Source organism: Myotis myotis, unplaced genomic scaffold (assembly GCF_014108235.1).
Source record: "Myotis myotis isolate mMyoMyo1 unplaced genomic scaffold, mMyoMyo1.p scaffold_m19_p_8, whole genome shotgun sequence".
In the NCBI taxonomy this organism is placed as follows: Eukaryota; Metazoa; Chordata; class Mammalia; order Chiroptera; family Vespertilionidae; genus Myotis; species Myotis myotis.
The window spans coordinates 77,795,194-77,817,373 of NW_023416390.1; the positions used below are offsets into that span (position 1 = coordinate 77,795,194).

The 22,180-nt window shown below is 48.4% G+C and overlaps 1 protein-coding gene across 5 annotated transcripts in view; it reads right to left on the minus strand.

Annotated features, from left to right (window-relative positions):
• MGAT5 (alpha-1,6-mannosylglycoprotein 6-beta-N-acetylglucosaminyltransferase) overlaps positions 1–22,180 on the minus strand; it is a 352,200-nt gene that overhangs the window by 69,148 nt on the left and 260,872 nt on the right. For all 5 annotated transcript variants that reach the window (XR_004969483.1, XM_036320247.1, XM_036320246.1 and 2 more), the window contains exon 11: positions 18,241–18,374. Coding sequence is in view for 4 of the 5 variants with exons in the window: in XM_036320247.1 (XP_036176140.1) it covers positions 18,241–18,374 (134 nt within the window). In the remaining variant the exon portion in view is untranslated. The remainder of the gene's footprint in view (positions 1–18,240; positions 18,375–22,180) is intronic.

Genomic DNA, 22,180 nt, shown 5'->3' on the forward strand with positions numbered 1-22,180 from the left:
ACAACAAAATGGTTACGAACCATCTGCATTTTTCTTTTTTTTAATATATATCTATTTTTTATCTCAGAGAGAAGGGAGAGGAAGAGAGAGATTGAAACATCAATGATGACAGAGAATCACTGATCAGCTGCAGATTGAGCCTGCAACCCAGGCATGTGCCCTTGGCCGGAATTGAACCTGGGACCCTTCAGTCTGCAGGCCAACAATCTATCTGCAGAGCCAAACCAGCTGGGGACCATCTGCATTTTTAAAAGGTGAGAATTGATTTTACAAATGTTTTATGGTTTGGAAGAACTAGGAGCTTGGTTCTTACACACCAGAGGACTGGCCAGGGTTAAGTAGGTGAAGAGAGAACCCCTGGAACACTGACCCAGTTACATTCGACACACTCACTGTACAGGCAGGCCACACACGCTCACAGGGACAGAGGGGCCAGGAGCAGTGGCCACCAAAGGGACAGCTACAAAGGCAGGAAACTCAGTAGAACTGACATCTGGGTCAGGGGTTCACAATTTTTTTTCTTAAAGGACCAGATAAATATTTTAAGCTTTGTGAATCATGAAGTCTTGGTTCCAGCTACTGGACTTGCCATCATGGGAAAGCAGCCGTGTTAGTAGCAAACAAATGGGCTTCCAATAAAGCTTTAGGAGGCACTGGATGTGAATTTCATGTAATTTCACGTCACAAATTCTTCCTTCTTTTAATGTGTTCTCATCCACTTAAAAACACAAAAACCATGCTTAGCTCAGGGGTTATAGGATAACAGGTGGTGAGCCTGTAGGCTGGAGTTTGCTGACCCCTCACTTAGAGCTTTGAGACGTGTTAAGGATTCAATTAACCCCTGTATTACAGGTAACAATTACATACCAACGGGCCAAAGTGGACAGCAGCAATTCGGAGAACAGCCAGCAGGAGCAAGACCCTTTCAAAAGCAAATCTCTTCATGAAGTACAGCTCGGTAGCTAGGTGAGTAACAAGGTCCTTGACTAACGTTTCCTCTTGGTGAGTGATTTAAATTGAGGCACTTCATTTTATAAGAAAAACAGAAAGTTCGCTAAATTATGTACTATTATCTAAATAAAATCTAAATAAACAAGTAGAAAATTGATGCTGTATTAACATGTGCCCAGGCCCACAGGGCGAGTATGGAGTTGAGACTAAGTCCTGAGCCCATGGCCTAATCCCTTCACCCAGGAACGTAGCTCCGAGCTGCCAAGCACTCCGCTTTCTCTTTCACTGGACGACGTGGAGTTCTTTTAGAGGGCACGGAATCAGGAGCATGTTCCTCTGCCCCCTCACCTACTGTACACATTTCATTCTCTAACATATTGCTTGCCCCTCCTGTGGCCAGGCTGGCTGGGTGCCGCCCTTAGGGAGCCCCTAGTGCCACACACAGCACCTGCTGGTAAGAGTCCCAGCCCTGGCAGAGGCAGGTCCACCCACCACTTTCTCTGGGTGTCCTGCTGTTTCTCTGCATGAGATGTAATTATGGGAACTGCATATCCAGCTGGCAAAGGGGAGCCCTCAAAAGTTACAGATGTTTCCTCGGAGGGACAAGAATCCACTTACACTGAGACTTTTGTTCCTGTTCGGAGTCGTGACTTATTGGCTTTTGGGTCGCTGCCAAACAATGCTTCCTTCTGATTTTATTCCTAAAAAAACAAACCTGGAAGGAAACACTTGACCCTGGAGACGAGTAACACTAGCCAGTCATCACAAGAAGATACAGTATCCAGAAGACATGCATGCATTTCTGTAAGGCCCTAAGCAAAAAAACAAACAAAAAACAAACAAACAGGGAAAAAACCCAGCAGTTTCTGAACTGGATCATCAGACCATTGTTAACACAACACAGCAAAAGCCTGAAAACACGGGGAAGACATTGAGAGAAGCGTGAGGAGAACAGGACCAAGAAGAGCAGGGTGAGAAGCAGAGCAAAGGACAGAAGGGAGAAGAGGAGGGAAGGACAGAAGGGAGAAGAGGAGGGAAAGCCAGAAGTGAGGAGGAAGCGAGGCAGGAGGCTCACAGTCAGGTGCACACAAGATACAGTGAGGACCTGGAGGGGGGAGGACTCAAAATTATCCAGTGTGGTCACCCCAGAGAGCGAGTGCCTCACAGCAGCCATAGCATAACCCTGCTCCTGTTTACGGAGAGGTTCCTACATGCCAGGCTCTGTACCAAGTGTTGTCATTTATAACTAGAAGCCCAGTGCACGGATTCTTGCACTGGTGGGGTCCCTTGGCCTGGCCTGTGCCCTCTCGCAATCCAGAACCCCTTGGGGGATGTAGGACTGCTGGTTTCAGCCCCGATCCCGGCAGGCCAGGCCGAGGGACCCAATGGGTGCACAAATCCGTGCACAGAGCCTCTAGTATGCATATAAGATCTTTGGTTACTTTCTTCCCGCCTCCCCCTACCCCCCTTCCTTCTGAAATTCATCAGTCTGCTCCATGTTTCCATGCCTGTGCACTGAGCATCTGCTCCCTGGTGGTCAGTGCACATCATAGCTACCAGTCGAACGGTCAAATGGTTGCTTAAGCTTTTATATATAGAGATAATTATCTCAGGGAATCCAGATAACCCTGGGACTTGTGTACTGTTACTCTCCCCATTTTGCAGTAGGGAACACTGAGGCTCACATCAGTTAAGTGTCAGGTAAAAGAGCACCCAGTGAGCAAGTGGCAGACCCTGGAAATGAATCCTGGTCTGTCTCTACAGCCCACGCTCTTGACGGCTATTCCTGCCTTGAGAGCTCCACAGACACCTCTACAGCAGAGTGCCCTATTCAATCTGACTGTAGTGAAGGTAAATAAGAGAGAGACAGAGCAGAGACCAGTTATGAAATACTAGCGACCCAGTGCACGATACGTACACACAGAAAGGAAATTAATTGGAAGGTGGCTGGCGGGGTGGGATTGGGCGAGACGGGCCAGACATGCCCTGGAGCCAACCTCCCACAGTCCCTCCCAGCCAGCTGCACCTGGGGCGGCACCATGGCTTGAAGGGCGTCTGTGGAGTGAGTGGGGCCCCTCTGGCAGGTGGGGTCCTGCGGCCTGGTGGAATCATGTGGCCCCATGAGGAACAGGGCTCCCTCCTCTCTGGTTCTGGGGTGCGTCACCTGAGAACTGCCACTGCCAAGTCACCACAGCTCGGCAGCTTGTGTTGAGCATCTGCCCCCTGGAAGTCAGTGCTCATCATAGCTACCAGTCGGACAGTTGCTTAGCCTTTTATATATATACTAGAGGCCTGTTGCATGAAAAGATTCGTGCAATAGGCCTTCCCTTCCCCTGGCTGCTGGCACCGGTTTTCCTCGGGCACCTGGGACCCAGGCCTTCGCTCCGGCCAGAGCCACCTTCAGTCTTCACTGCTCTGGCTGGAGCCGCCTTCAAGCCTTCACTGCTCCAGCCGGAGTCGCCTTCAAGCCTTCACTCCGCTGCTTCGCACCTACGTATGCAAATTAACTGCCATCTGTGTTGGCGGTTAATTTGCATATCTCGCTGATTAGCCAATGGGAAGCATAGCGAAGGTACAGTCAATTACCATGTTTGTCTATTATTTGATAGGACTAGAGGCCTGGTGCATGACATTCATGCACTGAGGAAGAGGGCTCCCTCAGCTGGCCTGTGCCCTCTTGAGGGGTCCTTAGTGCTGCCGTGAGCCTGGCTTCTGGCTGAGTGGCGCTCCCCCTATGGGAGCACACTGACCACCAGGGACAGCTCCTGCATTGAGCATCTGCCCCCTGGTGGTCAGTGTATGTCATAGTGACAGGTTGTTCTGCCGTTCAGTTGATTTGCATATTAGCCTTTTATTATAGAGGATACTAGAGGCCCGGTGCACAAAATTCATGCATGGGGGCAGGGCGGGGGTCCCTCAGCCTGGCCTGCACCCTCTCACAATCCAGGACCCCTTGGGGGATGTCCGACTGCCAGTTTCGACTCGATACCGCTGTGGGATTGGGCCGAAACCGGCAGTTGGACACCTCTTTCGCAATCCAGGACCACCGGCTCCTAACCGCTTGCCTGCCTGCCTGATTGCCCTTAACCGCCTCTGCCTTGGCCTCCACCACAGCAGCTTCATCCAGAAGGACGTCCGAAAGGTCATTCGGCTGTCCGGTCTAATTATCATATTACACTTTTATTATTATAGATAGATGAGAACAAGTTCTGCTTCCCAGACACCAGGCCCTGAGCTCACAAGCCAGCCTCAGTCACAGGCTCCCCCTCAGCCACAGGGTCCTCCTTCCCTTCTCCAGCTGCAGGACCTGGTGCTGCACGGGCCACTAGAGCAGGACAGGAAGTCCTTCCCCTGTGATGCCCTCTGTCACGCCCACTGACAATGCTCTAGTGCCAGCTGCAAAGAACAAATATTTTGGAAAGGGTGCATCTGGAGTGGAGCAGCAGTGAGACCGTAGGGGCATGCTGGCTCAGTTTCAGGCCAAGGCCAGGGAGCCCATGTGTCTGAGGCTTCTTGTGGGGTGGGAGTGGAGAGCTGGAAGAAGGCCGTGGTTTGCGCTGGGTGTCGTAGATGCCACATGAACTATGTTGGGGACTGTGTTAGAGTTAACCTCGTGGTACCTGCTTGGACATATCTGGTAGCCAGGCCAGTACAAGCAGTGGCCAGTTCTCTGTAAAAGAGAAGTTAGCAGTTCTGCTCCAGAAAACAGGACTGGGGAAACAGGTGGGGCAAGGAGGACCAAATCGTGAAAAAAGTTACTAGTCTGGATGGTGGGAGCCTTCTAAATGACCAGTCACATCCGCTGGGAAGGCAGGGTCCCGGGACAAGGCTTTTTACTTGGTGTCTACAATACCAACTACGCCGTACTCTACCATCCAGGTGCTGCCCACATCCTTTCCCTTCCACCTCACTGCACGAATCCCACTGTTCTCCAGGACACAGGGAATCCTGATTGATAAGCCAAGCACCCTGTCCCTGGATGAGGATGAGGGACAGTTTCTTTTGGTCCCTACGCTCAACCACAAGCCCCTCCTGACCGTGCTGTGCTGTGCTTTGGGGTCACTGAGAAGGAGGGACTATCTGGTGCAAATGGTGGGGGGTTTGTCCTTGAGAGCAGCTACACCTCTGCTTCTCTTTTGAGTTGTTATTCACACGACCACTGGCTTAAAATTGTCCAAATGCCCATTCATTCCACGCAAACCATCGCTGATTTAATAAATATAAAAAGACACTGTCTGATTTAGAAAAAATTCTCTACACCAACTGTAGCAAAGATTCATTTTTTTTTTTTCTAATGGAAAGAGGGAAGGGAGGGGAGAGGAGGAAGGAGAAGAGAGGAAGAGAAGAGAACAGGAGAGTAGGGAGGGAAACAAAGAAGGAAAAACAAAAAGGGAAGGAAGGGAGGGAGGAAAAGGAAGGTCTAGTTTCAGCCATGCAATTTCACTAGTTCTTCATAGGAGATTGTGCGTCTCCACGCAGAATCCTACATCATGGATAAAGTCAGCCTCTTGGGATTCGAGGGGATGAAAAGAAGACAGAGGAAGGCGCTGTCACAGAGAGTCATTCCCGGGGAGGCAGTCCAGTGTAGTGGCCACAGTGTATGCTCCCCCCCCCCCCGCCCCCCAACCACCACCCTCCACGGTATATGCTTTCAATTCAAGTCCTGACTCAGCCATCAGCTGAGGGATCTTACCCTTTGCCTCAGTCACATCACTTGACAATGGAGTTAACAGTATTGACTCAGTAGCGTTTCAAGAACTAGGCCCGGCACGTAGGAAGTAATCAAATATTAGTACTCATTATCATCACCACCTCCCCAAGGACCTCAATCTAATCAAAAATAGAATCATGGAAGGGAAAAGTACAGGCAAGCCAGCTGCCAACATCCCAACTGAGTAGGGAAGCAGGGATGAGCCAGCACTCCCTGGAGCTCTGCTGTCCCTGGGGGTGGGACCAACATTCTTGGGGCTGGGGGTGGGGTGGGATGGGGTGGGGGTGGTGGCCCGAGGTATTCTGAATACAGATGGACTCAGTACTTAGGGCTGCACAGCCAGATCACATGAGCATATGCGGCTTACATGGTTTTTACTTAGGAATGAATTTATATATAGATGTTAAAATACGATTTTAGAAGTACAGATTATAACATTTTTAACATACTTTCTCAATTGGTTTATCAGTGTTTCTCAATATCATAAAACCTGTTCTTATAATAAAACGAGGGGTTCTGCTTCCCACAAATACTCTACATTGTAAAATACACTCCTAGTCTGTATCTTTGATAGAAAACTCCATCAGCAAGTTGTGCCCTTGCAGGGTCTGGTTCAAGGTCGCAGTGACATGGCTCTGCACTGAGGTGGAAGGTTCCACAGGGTAAATCCCATCTTTTCAGGTTGTGGACGAAAGGGGCCACACGCTGACCTGACAAGCTAGGGAAGGCCTGCGTGGCAGTCTAGCAGACTCAGAGACCTAAAATAACCACAAAGGATGGTCTGAAATTAAACTTTAACTAAAAGCAGTTATGGTGGGCAGTTATGTTCTAAGCCAGTATCTTCACTGACAAGATCAACTTTGATCCTTACTGAGCCCATTAGCCTTTTTGCCTCTAAGATAACATTCCCTTGAAATGTCTGGGTAACTTGTAACTTCCCTTTTTCTGGAGCCCCTGGGGCACAACCAAATGTTCTGGGCACCAGGACAGATACTACAAATTCCTTCATTATCATGTTAATTAATCCTGCACCCACCTAAGTATGTGTCCATCATTTTACTTTTTATCCTATCACAGAGGTTCCCCCCCCCCCCCCCCCCCGCTTCGCCTAATCCCACCTCCTTAAATCTGTCACCAATGAATTTCATGTATAAATAAGGATGTAACCCCTCCATTCTCCGGAGCACTATCTCAATTCGTTGAGGTTCTGCTTCCCGGCATATGTCAACAGTTTGGCTCAAATAAACTCACAAAAATTCTTTACAGGTTTCAATGGTTTTTTTACGTTAACAAGTTTCTACCAAGAATTACACCTCAAGGATTCCAGCTGGCATGGGAAGCCACCTGGCGCCAACTCCACTCCCACCTCAGGTACCTGCTCTCCATGGTAGTGTAGATAGCACCAGAAAACGGTCAAAATTCCTTCAACCCTCCCAACACGCTCAGTTGATTTATTTGAAGGCTATTCCCAGGTTTATGCATTGCTCCTCCACCTTTATTGTAAAACAATACTTCTATTTTGCTTTTCTCTCAAAGAAATAGCCAGAAAGCCCCACTTCTATTTCCTCCTACTGCGTGATTTGGCTTTCTTTGTTGGGTTTCTAAATAAGGGTTGATGTAAGAACCAGAGGAACTCATTTAAAGTCACCCTTTTAGGTGTCTGAATCTCTCCTGCCGCACTAATGGGGAACAGACCTCCTTCCAGCAGGGAGCTGCCACAGCCTCAGGGATCAGCAATCCTGAACCAAAGAGACATCCAAATGGCCCTGCCCCCAAGAAGCCTTCCTCTACCCTCGGCAATATGGCCTCTGAGTCTCCTGGGACTACACATCTTGGGCTGGGCGGAAATGCCCTGGGCGGTGTGTGCCAGGGTTCCCTGCAGTCCTCAGTACCCGGCCTGAGCAGTGCCGGGTGCCCTCCCAGCCCCACCACCGCTGCCGGGCATGACTGATAGGCCCCTTCAGCTTGTGAGTGTGCTTTTGGAACAACGTGAACTACGCCTAGAATCTCCATCCAGAACAGCTTCCCTATAAGCTATGCTTTAACAATGTTCTATTGGGGAGAAAAGTGTCAATCAATACAGTATCTCAGTTGTTCTTATACATCTGTGCCTAGTCACAGTCAGAAAGCCATGCCTTTCAGACCATTACAAACTTCGAGGCTGTAAGTCTCCCTCTCTTCAAGAATGAACATTTTCTTCTTCACTTGATGGAAACAGTCTTTCCAGGCTTTTATACCTCCTTTCATCGGGCTCCTCCCCAAGCTGTTCACCCTCTGGGGACCCCAGACCCTTAGGTCACTCACTCCCTGGGCGGCTGCCTCCTTCTCTATAGAACAGGCTTTCCCATGCCTGGGCTTGCTCAGTGGCTTTTGTCTACAGACAGCCCTCATTCTGTTCTGCTCCAGACTCCCTTTTCCCATCCCCAAACACCATTGTTCCCCTCTCCATTGCCAAACTGTTAGAGTTGGAGTAATAGTAAAAAGCCTTAAGGCAAATTACAACCACAACAGCTGTGTTTACTAAGAGCCACAAATGAACTCATCCCAGGCAATTGGAGTGGCAGGCAGTGACTCAGAACCTTCTGGAAGTACCCCGCCCTCAGGATGTTCTCAGGCTGCCTCAGCCTTGGGCTCTCCAGGCCAGCCCTGGCTTTCGGAGGAGACCCCCAGCAGAGCACAAGGGATCTCTTTTCAGGCACAATACTTTAACATGTTTTCTTCTCGCAGCTGCAGTAATTTGCACTCAGCTGTTTATGCCTCTGGGAGGACTGCCAGTCACTACAGAGTAGACAACCCAGAGCAGACAACCCCTGCTAGTTCTCCTGAGAGGCACCCGGAAAAGGAGAGACTCTCCAACCTCAAGCTCCTCAAGGCCTCTGCAACCACCAGCGAAAAGATCTGCAATTCCACCACTCATTAGTCAAACCTTGAGACCATTAGTGACCTCTCTAAAGTGTCAACGTCCCAGCTGACTACATGACATCAAGAAGGCTGTGGCTCAGCCCAGCAGTGGGCTTAGTTGGCTGGAGCATAGACTGAACACTAAAAGGTTGCCTGGTCGGGGAGCGTATAGGAAGCAACTAATGGATGTTTCTCTCTGACATCCATGTTTCTCTCTCTTTCCTCTCTCTCCCTTCCTCTCTAAAAAAGAAAAAAAAAACACCAATAAAGTGAAATAAAATGAAAATAAGTCTACCGATCATCCCTACCTTAGGGTGGATCAATTTTTTCCCTAGGTGGAAGGGCTTTGTAACCTCTCAAATTCCTACACATTCTTATTTAAATGTTGGATTAAAAGGTAAGCATTCCTGAGAGACTTCACTGGAACCTCTATCAGCTGACTGCACCCTCCCAGGCATTAATATAGGCTACTTGGTATTTTCCATGGAAATAAGAGGGCGGGTCCTTGGGGGGTGGCCATGGAGCTGGTGAGTTGCACTGGGAAGCAAAGGCCTGGGGCACAGGGGACAGCTAAGGGCATCCGTGTCTACTACTGCATGGGCAGTTGCTGGCTACATGGAAGCCATGCACTATGGCTGGAAAGGTGCATGTGGAAAGGAGCCGGTTAAAGTTTTTCTAATCTAGGAAAATTGGTGACTCCCTAGTACAATGTTTCCCAAACTTCCTGCTTAAAAGAATCACCTGAAGCCTGTGATTTTTTTAACATTCAACTCCCAGACCCTTCCCTGGAGAGGCTGTTTCATGAGGCTGAGGAGGCTCCCTGGCAGCTGCAAGTTTAACAAGCTCCCGGTTGGAATTATGATCAGGCACATTTGTTTACCACTGACCTATATTCTAAGAACCAACGTAAGCTTTCCGCCTTCCCCTGGAACATGGGCTGGAAATCATTGCAGCAAAACACCCCATAAATTAGTGCTGCTCCGAGGGCTGGGCCAGGTTCCTGCTCGGACCCATAACAGTGTGTGTAAGGAGAGGTCCTGCTCCCAGGTGGGAGGAAGGCTGAAGACTTTATTCATTAAACAAGAGCAATAAGCCAACAGGCCCACAGTCCCAGACAGTCAACTGCCACACATTCTTCCCATCCACCCTAACTGCCAAGCCAAAGAAGAAAACCTAGTTCCAACCACAAGCAAACTTGGCAGAAGCCCTGGCAGCCCGAATCAGGGCTGGGCTGTCATCGGAAAGTGCTCCTGGGAGAGGTGCTGACCAAAGAGAACACTCCGAGTCTCACAGTCAGGCTGCAAGCGCTGGGGTTCCTGCTGGACTGCAGGCTGAAAAGGGGGGCTTGTTCTTCCTTTCTGAGCACCCTGATGTCCCAGAACCTGACAGGTTTCCAAACAGGTCATGCAAAGGATGGTTTGGCCCAGATGAAACATGGAATTCATGAGAAGATTAGACAAAAATGGCAGCTTTTTCCTGGGCTCCCAAGTGCAAGGTCGCAAACTCAGATAACTCCGGGGCGGGGGGGGGGGGGGGGGCGCACAGATGGGTCCTGGAGAGGGTTAGAGAAGGCCCCCAAAGGACTGCCATCTTTGGGACCCTAACCCCACTGTGGGGCAGCCGCGGCTCCGACAGCCAGTCTTTGGCATGTGAGTTCCCTTTGCCACGCCATCTACATTATCAAGAGCAGCCAGGAACTCCAGCTTTCCCAAAGAACCTTCCCAAACGGCACATTTTCCAATTTAACAAATACTGTGCCACCTCATCAAAATGTTTGTGAGTTAGATTTGGTCTGTGGGGCCCGAGGCTGTATCTGCTGCTTTAGGCATAAGGCCAGGCCCTGTGACAGAACAGTCAACATGTTTGCTTGCTACCACCGGCCCGTGGATAAGCTTTTCCTTTGGTGTGTTCCTCCTGCCCCTCTCCCTCCTGGCTCTTTCCATCGCATTCCGCAAGTGCAGACTCTCTGGGCTGCCAGGACAGTTCAGGCAGTCCAACGTCCCCCTGGCACCAGCGAATCCTCTCCCAAAGCCCTGCCAATGTCCCTTCAGCCAACAGCAATGGGAGGTTAATGGCTTCCCAGGCGGCTCACCTGATCTTTGGATGGTTGAGTTACGTTTCCTGCTATCCCTTGAAAGCTCAGCGAGTTCCCTAGCAGCCTATTTTCTGTCATTTTGAGGGTCACCCAGGACAAATCGGATTCCTTTTTTGTTTACCACCCCTTCGGAAACATCATCCACTCACCTGTAGCCTCAGAAAAGCTTTTCTTCCCTTGCCAGATATGCCAGCTTCAGCAATCAGGCTCCATAAAGCATGGCTCTGAGTTACCCCACATTCTACTTCTAATTTGCCTGGATAATGTAAATAACAACAAACTAACATAGCCATCAACGAATACCAGGCAATGTTCTAATAGCTTTATATTTATTAACTCACATGATCTCCAAAAAAACCTTAAAAGTAGGTTTTCTTTATTACCACCCATTTTACAGATGAGAGGACAGAGGCACAGGGAACCCAAGGTACTTGCCTGTGATCAATCACACAGCTAGTCATGGTAGAGCCAGGATGGACCCGGCCAGTCTGACTCTACAGTCTCCCACAGTGCAGAGAAAGGAAGGGCTCCCACAAGCTCAGAGCACCAGGGAATGAGCACGCCGGGTAGGTGCTCTCAGATGGATGGGAACTACCAGCCCTCATTCTCCATGTTATGCCTCAACTGAAAGTCTATTATCAATTTTTGGCAGTTCCCCAAACTGTTGGCTCACATGAGCTTACTGTGAACAAACCCCTTAAATCTCTTTTACACACATGGATGCTAAGCCACAGCAACCCTCTCCTCTCCTCGAGCAGCTGGTTTTATGGACTCTGCCTGGCCCGGTCTAGTTACCATCCCTCTGTCCTATTTCCGATGGCCCATAAAGCTGTCCTACAGGCTGTCTTCTCTGTGCCCTTGCTCTTGAAAGAATCAGAGAAGGCCAAGAAGGCGTTTAGATTATAAAATCACGGAACACTGGAGAGTGAAACAAAAGAACATCCAGTCCTCTGCCTTGTTTTACAGATGAGGAAAGCGAGACCAAGGCCAAATCAATTCCAAAGATAAGCTACCAGGGAGGGTGTGGCTGGAATTAGAATCTGGGTGACGGTCTCCCACCCACAGCTCCGCCAACTGCACCAGACCATCTCGATCAGTGTTTCCAACTGAAACGAAGACACAGCAAGTCCTCCCTTAATGTCCACATCGGTTCTTGGAAAGTGGGACTCTAAGGAAAATAATATATAGCAAAACCAACTTTACCATAGGCTAATTATATAAATAAGAGTTAAGTTTCTACGGCATATTTCTGGTCATAAAAATCACCAAACTTCTGAATGAATACTCAAACCACTTCTAATATCTGTACATATAAAAAGCCAGAGACCATAACGCCATAACAACTAGTCGCTATGACACCCACTGTGGCCAGCAAACCGGCCCAATAAGGTACATAAGTCTCCTTTTTTCCCCATTGACCCAAGAGCTCTCTCTGTGGTTCGCTGAGGCTGATCCCTAGCCAGCATTGCAGCTTTACTTATTCCTCTGCCCAAACCTGCTCTTTTCCCATTCTCTCCAGTTACTGTTCTCAAAAGTATCCTTTAATAAGTACTGCCCACTACTGGGCTCTCCCACTCCAATCAAGGCCAGGTCCAGCCAGACAAATGCCCCCCTTAACCCCTCCGCCCCACCAGGATAGGCCCCCAGCCCCTGCCTCCAGCTGCCCCAGCCCCTGATCACCCCCCCCACCCCAATAGGGGTGGGGCTGGCCGCCCAAACTCCTGCAGCCCCTCCCCCCAGCAGACCCTGCCCCCTATGGGCCCCCAGCACCCTGATAGGCCTTCAGCCCCTTCCCACAGTCAGCCCCACCCCCAATGGGCCCCCACCACCCTGATTGGCCCGCAGCCCCTCCCCCTGGCCAGTCCTGGCCCTGATTTCCCCACCTCCTCAAAAGGGGGTGGGGCCAGCATGCCACCCTCCTGCAGCTCCTCCCCCAACCTGGTCCCACCCCAGATCAGCCCCCCCACCCTGATCAGGGGCAGGGTCAGCCGGCCAACCACTCATGGCCCCTCCCCCCAGGCCACTGGCCCCCTATCAGCACCCCCCACCCCATTTGGGGGTGGGGCTGGCCGGCACACTGCACACAGCCCCTCCCCATGACCGACCACGCCCCCAATCGGCCCCCCAACCCCAATGAGGGGCGGGGCCCACCAGCAGCTCCTCTGCCCAGCTGGCACAGCCCTGATCGCCTGATCAGGGCAGGCCAGCCAGCCAACCTCCCACCATCTCCTCCTCCTGACAGGCCTAGCCCCAACCCGCCCTGATTGGGGCTGGGCCGGCTGGACCCCACCCGTGCATGAATTCGTGCACTGGGCCTCTAGTTAAACAATGAAATGAATGTGAGTTAAACATACATTTAAGAAGGATAAATAAAACAAGATCATTCTTTTCTAATCCATAGTTCAGGGTCATGGGTGGCCAGAGCCTCTCTGGGCAGCTCAAGACGTAAGGTGGAAACCCCTCTCCTACCTCCCCCACTCCCCAACAGGACACCCTTCCATCACAGGGCACTCACACACTCACACTCTCACACTCATTCCGGTGGGATGACATGGACACACCAGTTCACCTGACATGCAGTGCACATCTTTGGGGTGTGGGAGGCAACTGAAGAACCCATGGGAGAGCATTCAAACCCCACACAGATAGTGGCTCTGAGAATTATTTTTCTTTTATCAAGATCATGGCGAAAGGATGTTGAATGAAACAGCGTTATTCAAAGACCTGCCGTACGACAAGGAGAACGTGTTCTTTCTTCTATGGACAAGTAAACATCAATAGGTTTAAGATGACTGAAGAAAACTTGCTGAAACAGTGAATAGTCCACTAGGCTGATGAGACAGAAAAAAAGGCTGCCCAAAGGTTCTCTTAAGCTCAGTGTTCATTCCTGTACATATTTGCTCATCAAACACTGACTTGTGCCGCCGCCACAGAAGGTTAGATTATAGTCAGCATGCAACCAACACTATTTTTGGAAAATCCTTAAGTCCTCTGGACTGTAGCCCTTGGAATCTTCAAAGCCAATGATTCATTTCTGATGTTTCTCTTTGCATTTGGTTTCTCTTCTCTGTCTCCCCACCCAAAAATTTTACACTTGAATCTGGGGAAAAGCTCTGCCATGTGACTGCCCTTGAGCATGTGCCAGGAACTGAGCCAGATGAAAGCCATGCACAGGTGCCAGGGCTGGTGTGGCTGCCCTGGAGGGGTTACCTCTCCACAGGCACCTCTGACTCCTCCCCGGGCAAAAGCAATGTGCTTCTGCCGCTGGCAAGCATGATCTCAGGATCATGGCAAGGTCTTTTCTTTCTTTCTTTTATTTTCTGTTAATCCTCACCCAAAGATACTTTTCCATTGCTGTTTTAGAGAGAGTGGAAGGGAAGGGAGAGTCAGAGAGAAACACCAATGTGAGAGAGACACACTGATTGGTCGCCTCCCACATGTGCCCCGACCAGGGCCAGGGGTTGAGCCTGCAACTGAAGTATGTGCCCTTGACCGGAATGGAACCCAGGACCCTTCAGTCCGAGGGCTGACACTCTATCCACTGAGCCAAACTGGCTGGCACGACAAGGTCTTTTCTGATTGGCTTTTCCTCCAAGGGGAATAAACTGGGGGAGAGATAGGGATCAGATGAGCTTCTGAATGCTCCTCTGGCTGGAACCAGAGCCATCAGCTGTAATCACATTAGCTTTCCCAGCAAATTCAACAAAACAGACTCCAATTTCATTTTTTCAGAATGTATGCCAATTTCACTTATGGAGGGTTTAAATTTATCTGGTTGATCTCTCCATTATCTGGGAAGAAAAGTCTGGCCAAGCAGATTAAAGAATAAGCACGACAACTAGGTTCTTTTCAAGGATTCCGGTACATTCTTTAATTACAAAGGTGTTTGGGGGGTTATTAAAACAATATAAAACTAAGATCAGTTAATTCCTATGAGGAAATAAAATGGCACTTCTCCAAACTACTCCCCTTCCTAATTTTGCATTAATTTAAACTAAGCCCAAGTCGACCAAATTAGTGAGATAATTACATAGTTTTTAGAATGGAATTCTTTTTCAGACTCAGAGGTTACCTAGTCTGGAGACTTTCAAGATTTACTTTTGGTTGTTTAAAGCAGTTGAACTCTTTTTCTAGTGAACTCAGACTAGACATCCGAATCTATACCAGAGATAACTCAGAGCTACTGTGGCTGGTGGGACCCATACTGGGTGGCCCCCCGACTTCCCACAGCAGCTGGGCCCTGGCCAGGACTCCAGGGAACATAGGTAAATAATGATCTCAGGCAGGGGCTAGCAAACTTTCTGTAAAGGGATAGATGTCAAATATTTTAGATTTTGTGGGAACACATGAGGTCTGCCACATACTCTTGTTTTAGATTCTGGTGGTAGTTTTCTATGACTTTCAAAATGGGAAAGCCATTTTTAGCATGTAGGCTCAGGCCAAATTTGGCCCCTAAAATCCTGTCTTGCCAACTTTAATGTATGTTCACAGCACTGTTGAGGTTTAACTGGCACATAATAAACTGCCCATATTTAAAACTGACAATTCTGTAAGTGTGCATACATGGACATGCCTAAAGCCATCACCACAATCAGACAGTGGACACACCCACCTCGCTCTCACCCACCCCAGGCAACCACCGCCTGCTTTCTGTCATTCTGCATTGGTGTGAATTTTCTAGAGTTTTACATACCCAGAATCATACTCTTTTTTTATGTTCTGCTCTTACACTCAGCATAATTATTTTGAGATCTGCTGTGTTATTGTGCAATAATTCATTCCTTTTTACCAATCCTTCATGCATACAAGTGAGGACACAGACCCCAGAGGTGCCCGCCCAGAAATCACGCAGCGGGCAGCAGAGCTGGCGCAGAGCCCGGCTGCCTCCTGCGCAGGGTTTTCTCGCTGCTAGTGTCGCCATGGGCTCTGAAAACCTCTAGCAGCGGTTCTCAACCTGTGGGTCGCGACCATCGAAAAACACATAGAGCATATCAGATATTTACATTACGATTCATAACAGTAGCAAAATTACAGTTATGAAGTAGCAACGAAAATAATTTTATGGTTGGGGGTCACCACAACACGAGGAACTGTATTAAAGGGTCGCGGCATTAGGAAGGTTGAGAACCACTCTGCAGAATCTGCACAGGAATGGCTCCAATCCTTTTCCTTCAAACCCTCTCTTCTATGTTCCAGGGACCAGCGAGCACAGGGCAATGCCCAAAGCAAAACACATTCCAAGTCATGACCCAGGATCGCCAGGTAAATCGCGTTTAATGAAATCAAAAGGAGACTAGCACCTATTACGTTGGGTAAAGCAAAATCAGTGATTTCTTCCCTCAAAGAGCTTACAGTCTAGCAAGTAAGCAGAGACCGACAGAAAAAGGTAAATATGGGATCACAAAAGGATTAAAATTACATGAAAGGAAGAGGATGCTGTGATAGGGATGAGGAGGGGTGGTAATTGGTTGAGGGCACGTGTGTGAAACAGGGTGGCCCTAGGAAACTAGGGCTGGGGCAGAGAAGGGCATCCTTAATTTATCCAAGAAAAGGTGACCCCAAAGCATGCATAACTGACTTATTGTTTCCGTTTTCTAGGAAAATCCAAAAAACTGCCAGAAGCACCCAAGAGGAAGCTGCACTTGGTTTCAAAATGGAAATGATACAATGTGAAGGCCAAGTCCACAGAGGCCTGAAAACTATTTTCTTTGAACAGGTGCAGAGGGGAGAAGCCACTTGCACTTTTTTAAGAGCCCACATCTCCCCAAACCAGTACCGCAATCCATTCATTTCAAAATCGAGCTGAGAAATGGGAACACTCAATGTGTCCTTATTTTTGTTGTTGTTAATTCTCACCCGAGGATATTTGTTCCGAGAGAGTGGAAGAGAGGAAGGGGAAGAGAGAAACATCGATGTGAGAGGGACACATCGATTGGTTGCCTCCCACATGCCCCCCCAACCAGGGGCAGGGATGAACCTGCAACCCAGGTATGTGCCCTTGACTGGGAATCAAACCCATGACCCTGAGGTATATGGGACAAACTCTAGCCACTGAGCACACCAGGCAGGGCCCAACATGTACTTTTTAACACAAGTTGGGCTGAATGTCAGTTGAGTGATGCTCTATTAACATGGCAAATTTTGATACAAAGATGTACAAATTCATGGGAAGACTACAGATAACCTGCAGAGAGACTATCAATAACCATTTATAGTCTAGCCTGATTTTATTTTACTTTGAGAGGATTAAATGTGGAATAACATACGTAGGAAGAAAATCTTATTTACCAGCCCGCGTTTCAGCATCTCAGCACCACTGATATTTTGTGCCACATATTCCCTGTTGTGGGCAGTCCTGTGCCCTGTTAGATGTTTAGCAGCATCCCAGACCTTAGCCCACTAGGTGCCAGTAGTACCTGCCCCAACAGTCAGACCTGCCACATGTCCCTTGGGGTGAAACTGCCCCTAGTGGAGAACCTCAGTACTACAGGAAGACAGAATTCTAGCCATTATAGCAAAGAGAGTTACTATCTGGAATTAAATCTGCTTCCATGGAAAAGGGCCGATTTCATCGTCTCTTCTGCACAGTTAGCATTTTAGAACTGAAGGCGGGTCATAGTGCTTTACCTTTTCTGAACACGGGCCAGAAAACCCACAGCAGGGAGTCCAGACCCTGTCCATCACATGTGCTGCCTTCAGTGGGCTGACTTCTAACTTCCTCAATGAGCAAGACATGAAAATGTGAGACCAAAGTTCCTGACCATTCAGAAAGCAATTACCTTTTATGTTTAGAAAGAGGCAGGTTTTGAACTCTTGGGAGTCTGTTCCCTCCTACACAAACACACACTCAAAGGTAATTATGATATTCGCATAACGCCCATAGAAAAGATCTGCACGTCATGTCGATAGGTCATACTGCATTCGGTTCCTTTCCTGTCTTACCTTCCCCAGATGTGCTCTGGAAACCATCCAGGAGCACCAAGGGCCCTCTGGGGCCCAACAGCCCAGCACTTTTGGAAAACCTGGCTCAGCCTGTGGCCAAGAATGTTGTTTTGTTCAAGATCTCCCTGAGCAAACGGCCCGCAGTCAGTCCTGGCAGGCATTTTCCTTTCCCGGTTAACGGAAAGCTGACCAATGTGTATACTGACTACAGCCGAATGGATGCAAAGGCCGCACTCCCCAGGCAAAGGGAGCGCCTGTCTTTCCATATCATCTCACAAAAGGCAGAGGCGAAGACTTGGCAAAGGTCTCTGTGCAATGCTTTGCTCCGGAAAGAAACCCAGCTTCTGTGGGAACTGGCTTTCGGAAGCAAGTACAGGATGTGAAAGAGGCTGTAATGTGTCACTCCAACACGCAGGGAGTGAAGGGCTGTGCTGGGCAGACGGTGTGGAGGAGCTGGGACAGCCTGTACCAGACACTCAAACTCAGAGCAACCAAATCCCTGCACATCTTGTTTACTTCTAAGCAGATTAGAGGCACTGGGCACTGGGCTTGATTACTCCCTGGATCAAAGTGAAGTGAAATTAACCAACAAGTCTTTTCAAGCAGTGAGAGAAAGAGAGGCGGACACTGACTGACTCACCTTCCAGAAGTTGTCCACTTTGCCGTACACGAGGGACTGGTTCTGCCTCTTGATCTCGTTGATGTGGTGGACATCGCTGGAGTTCAGGTGCTGCTCCACCACAAAGCCCAGGAAGCTATTGTCTGGGGTGTGAGCTGATGTGGAAAGGAAGGAGCAGGGCGGTTAGGATTTAATCAGCAAGGAGCAATGGCCGTTACAAACTTAACACAAGCCATCTCGCCACAACTGAATGTGTTCCTCGTACCCGGTTCTTTCTTCCCGGGGAGGGGCGAGGGGCTGCTGCCCCCACACATCCCCAGCAGAACAGTCACCGAGAGGAATTCTCTTCAAGATGGATTAACCTGAGCCAAAGCCTGCTTTTTTTTTTCCAGTGGAAAATGCATTTGTCTAAAAAGCATTCAGCTGTGTGCTCTCCTCTTTCCTGTTTCCTCAGAACAAGGCTACTTTACTCCTGACAGAAATGCCCTCCTCTGGGCTTTACCACTAGTAACCAGAACTCTGTAGGGAACAGGGCTGAATCAGTGGTTCTCAGTAGGGTTGGGGGTGCTGTTGGGGAGCCCTACACACCCTATTCAGACTCCAGCTGTGGTCAGCGTCCAGGTGGCTAAGAAGAGGCTTGGGGACAAAACCAAACACCATCATCCCAACCCTCTAAGAATTACTAGTGAAAGGTGTCATTAAGGGGCTGTAAGAACTGATGAACGGAATGGAGAAAGAATAAAAGGTGGAGCCCACTGGGATGTGAACCACCTTGAACAGCCAACCACTCAAAGACAGTGTCTAGTCTACAACAGGACAGACTATGGAAGAGAAGAGGTGTTTTCCTCTGCATCTATCATAATTCAAGTTCTAAAACTTCACCAGTTTTAACACCTGACAAGGAGAAATGCAGCCCTTACCCCTTGTCAGACATTTGTCTCTTATGCCTACAATTTTAAAAGAATTTCCCCAGAAGACAACAATCAGAAAACAATTCTCTCTGGATAAAAAGACCCTCCTCTCCTGGACATCCATTCTGTCCAGAGGAACATTGGCCCCAGGCTGTTGAATGAAGCCACTGCTCTGTCCCATGCTGACTTGCACAGAGCAGCTATAAGTAACTTAAGCGGATCGATCCTCGGCATTCAGTAAAATCCACCCAGCACATATGCAACACGACCTCTTTCACTGGTGGGTGGTCGACAAACGGAGGAAGTGGGTTCCTTTGTCTGGCTCGTTTTCTCAGGACTCAGGAGCCCTTTTCCAGGCAGGGAGCCAGCTCGGCAGCCCTGAGGGAGGCAGGGTGGGCACAGGGAAGGCCTGGGGATCTGAGGCTTAGGGCCCTCTCTCCAAAGCCTGGAGTGAAGATGAAGGAGGGAGGGAGCTCGGGCCCTCTCTCTAACACTCAGAGTGAAGATGAAGGAAGGCGCCCTGGCGGGAAGCCTGAACTGTGGGGATGAAGGGGCTGCACACATACTGCGTTATCACCATCCAGTCTCCCAGGCTTTTGCCTAATGGGGGTGACAGAACGAGGAGATAATGGGGTTGTGACTGGGGAGGTGCGGTGGTCTTGCCAATCTGTTATTTCATTTCTGTGTTTTTGAACAAGTGCCCAGAGGCGATGGCATTGGCTGCAGTTGGCTGGAAAGTAAATTACTGAATAAATTCTACTGCCAACAAGAGGCCATCATTGCTGGCGTCTTTTTTGAGGAGCTGGAGGGGAGGGGACTGAAGGCGCCCAGGGGAGGAAGCGAGCCCACTGCACTCAGAAGGCAGCTTCAAATGTTTCTCTGTAACCCTTTGGTTAATTGTAAAAAATCTGAAATAGGATCTTGACACCTTTGAGGTTGTGATTTTTATCTTCAGGAAATTTATGTGGTGACCAAAGTTTCATCCTTTGATATCTGTCTCTGTAGTTCAGTGATCTAGTCCCTGTGTGGGCACTTTCTGAAAAAAATGAAACAATCTAGCATTGAAAACAATGGTTTTCAAATAGGTTTTATTTCATGTTAAAATACACTCAGGTGTAGTCAAAAATAAAATGATCATCAAACCCAAAAAAGAAAAAAAACAACTCATACGTTTTTATATTTTTGAGTCAAAGACCTCTCTAGGGCAGCAGTTGCCAACCTTTTGGACCTCAGAGACCACCAGTGGTCCGCAGACCACCAGCTGGCAACCGCTGCCCTAGGGCACAGTCTGAATAGTGAGAGGGATGGCAGGCCTTTGTTGCACTGTGACCATAATTTGGTGCTACATCAACTCTGACACTGTATAAAGAATGAATTACAAAGACCACTTCTCCTCTAAGTTTTCATCCCAACACTTTATTTCACCTCCTTTCTCTTGTCTGGAGATGTGAACTTGAGGATCAACCACCAGCAAGTGCACCACCACATGTGATGAGAATGGTCCGACCCTCCGTGTTTCTTCCCAGGTACCATGGACCCTGCCACAGAACCCTGGGAGTCTGCAACAGGGCTGCACCCGCCCAACAGGCGATTTGGAAATAACAGCAGGGCAGGCCTAGGTTACTTCCAAGGAGCTGGCCGGCAGCTGGGTACTGCATGGTGATGAATCAAAAGCCCAAGTACAGGCTGATGCTACCTGAAATGACCTTTTTGTGGAGATTCACGCTTTGCCTTTTTGCTCTGCCCTAAGATGGGAACACAGACTTTAGCTGTGTTGGGCGAGTTTCTAAGAGAAGGTATTTAGATATTTCAAGGGAAATCAAAGAAATCCCATCACAAATGGGACACAGGAAATCACTCTGTCCCAGGAGATAAACAAATGTGCTTTTTAAAAATATGTGTTTCTATTGATTTTAAAGAGGAAAGGGAAGGGATATATAGAGAGAAACATGAATGACGAGAGAGAATCATTGATTGGCTGCCTCCTGAACACCCCCTTCTGGAGATCAAAACTGTAACCCGGGCATGTGCCCTGACCAGGAATCGAACCAGTGACCTCTTGGTTATGGGTCCCTATTCAAGCACTGAGCTACACTGGCTGGGTAACAAATGGTTTTCAAAAGAAGGCTGATATTGGAGTTCTGACTACGTGCTGAGTTCATGAAAACCTGATAACATGTTTGTACAGATGGGAGGACAGGGAGAATTACTTAAACTACCCATGTCTACACACCACAATGTGGGATTCAGAGCCAGACCAGCTGGTTCCAGAGCCCAAGCTCCATAAAGCACTTCTAATATATAGCCTCGTAGTCTAAATAATGTATTTTCTGGGCTCTGTGAATTATAGTAGTAAACATGCTATGGAGGAAAATAATATTAAAAGGTAGACGGAAATACACACGAAAGACTCAGGGAAAAATATATCAAAGATGTATCAGTTTCTTCAGCAATTTATGCCATCTGTAGGTAGGACCCAGCTGGGTTTTTTACATCTATAAATTAGAGGGACTTGCTAAACATTAACAACGGTCTTTAAATAATTTAGGACATTTTTTTTTATTAAGAAAAGCATTATTTTAAGCACTTTAGGAATGCCTATTTACAAACGATTATAAACCAGTTTGATGAGTTTCCTGAGCAAATTATGGTGATGACTTCTCTTAAAAACTGTTAGTTTAGCTTCAATAATTCATTCAGTGGCAAACATTTTAAAGCACTATTTCTACAACCAGGTTATATTCTAGGTATTGATGGATTCCAACCAAAAGATGATTTTCTGCCCTCACAGAACTTACTACTACTGAATAAGTGAGGTGTACACTATATGTACACCATGCAGTAACAATGTCCTCTTCTTCAAACGTAATTCAAAAATTTTATTAAGTCAAATGGATCTTTCTTTCAGTGGCATAAATCTTCAAGGTCTGTTTTTCCACCAAGACCTCCAAATCTCTAAGAAGTGTAAATACTCGCTTTAACAGGTGTCAGCTGGTCTTTGCTTACAGCTGGCTCCACAGTGTTGGAACCCGCTGCCTCCAGGTCACCAA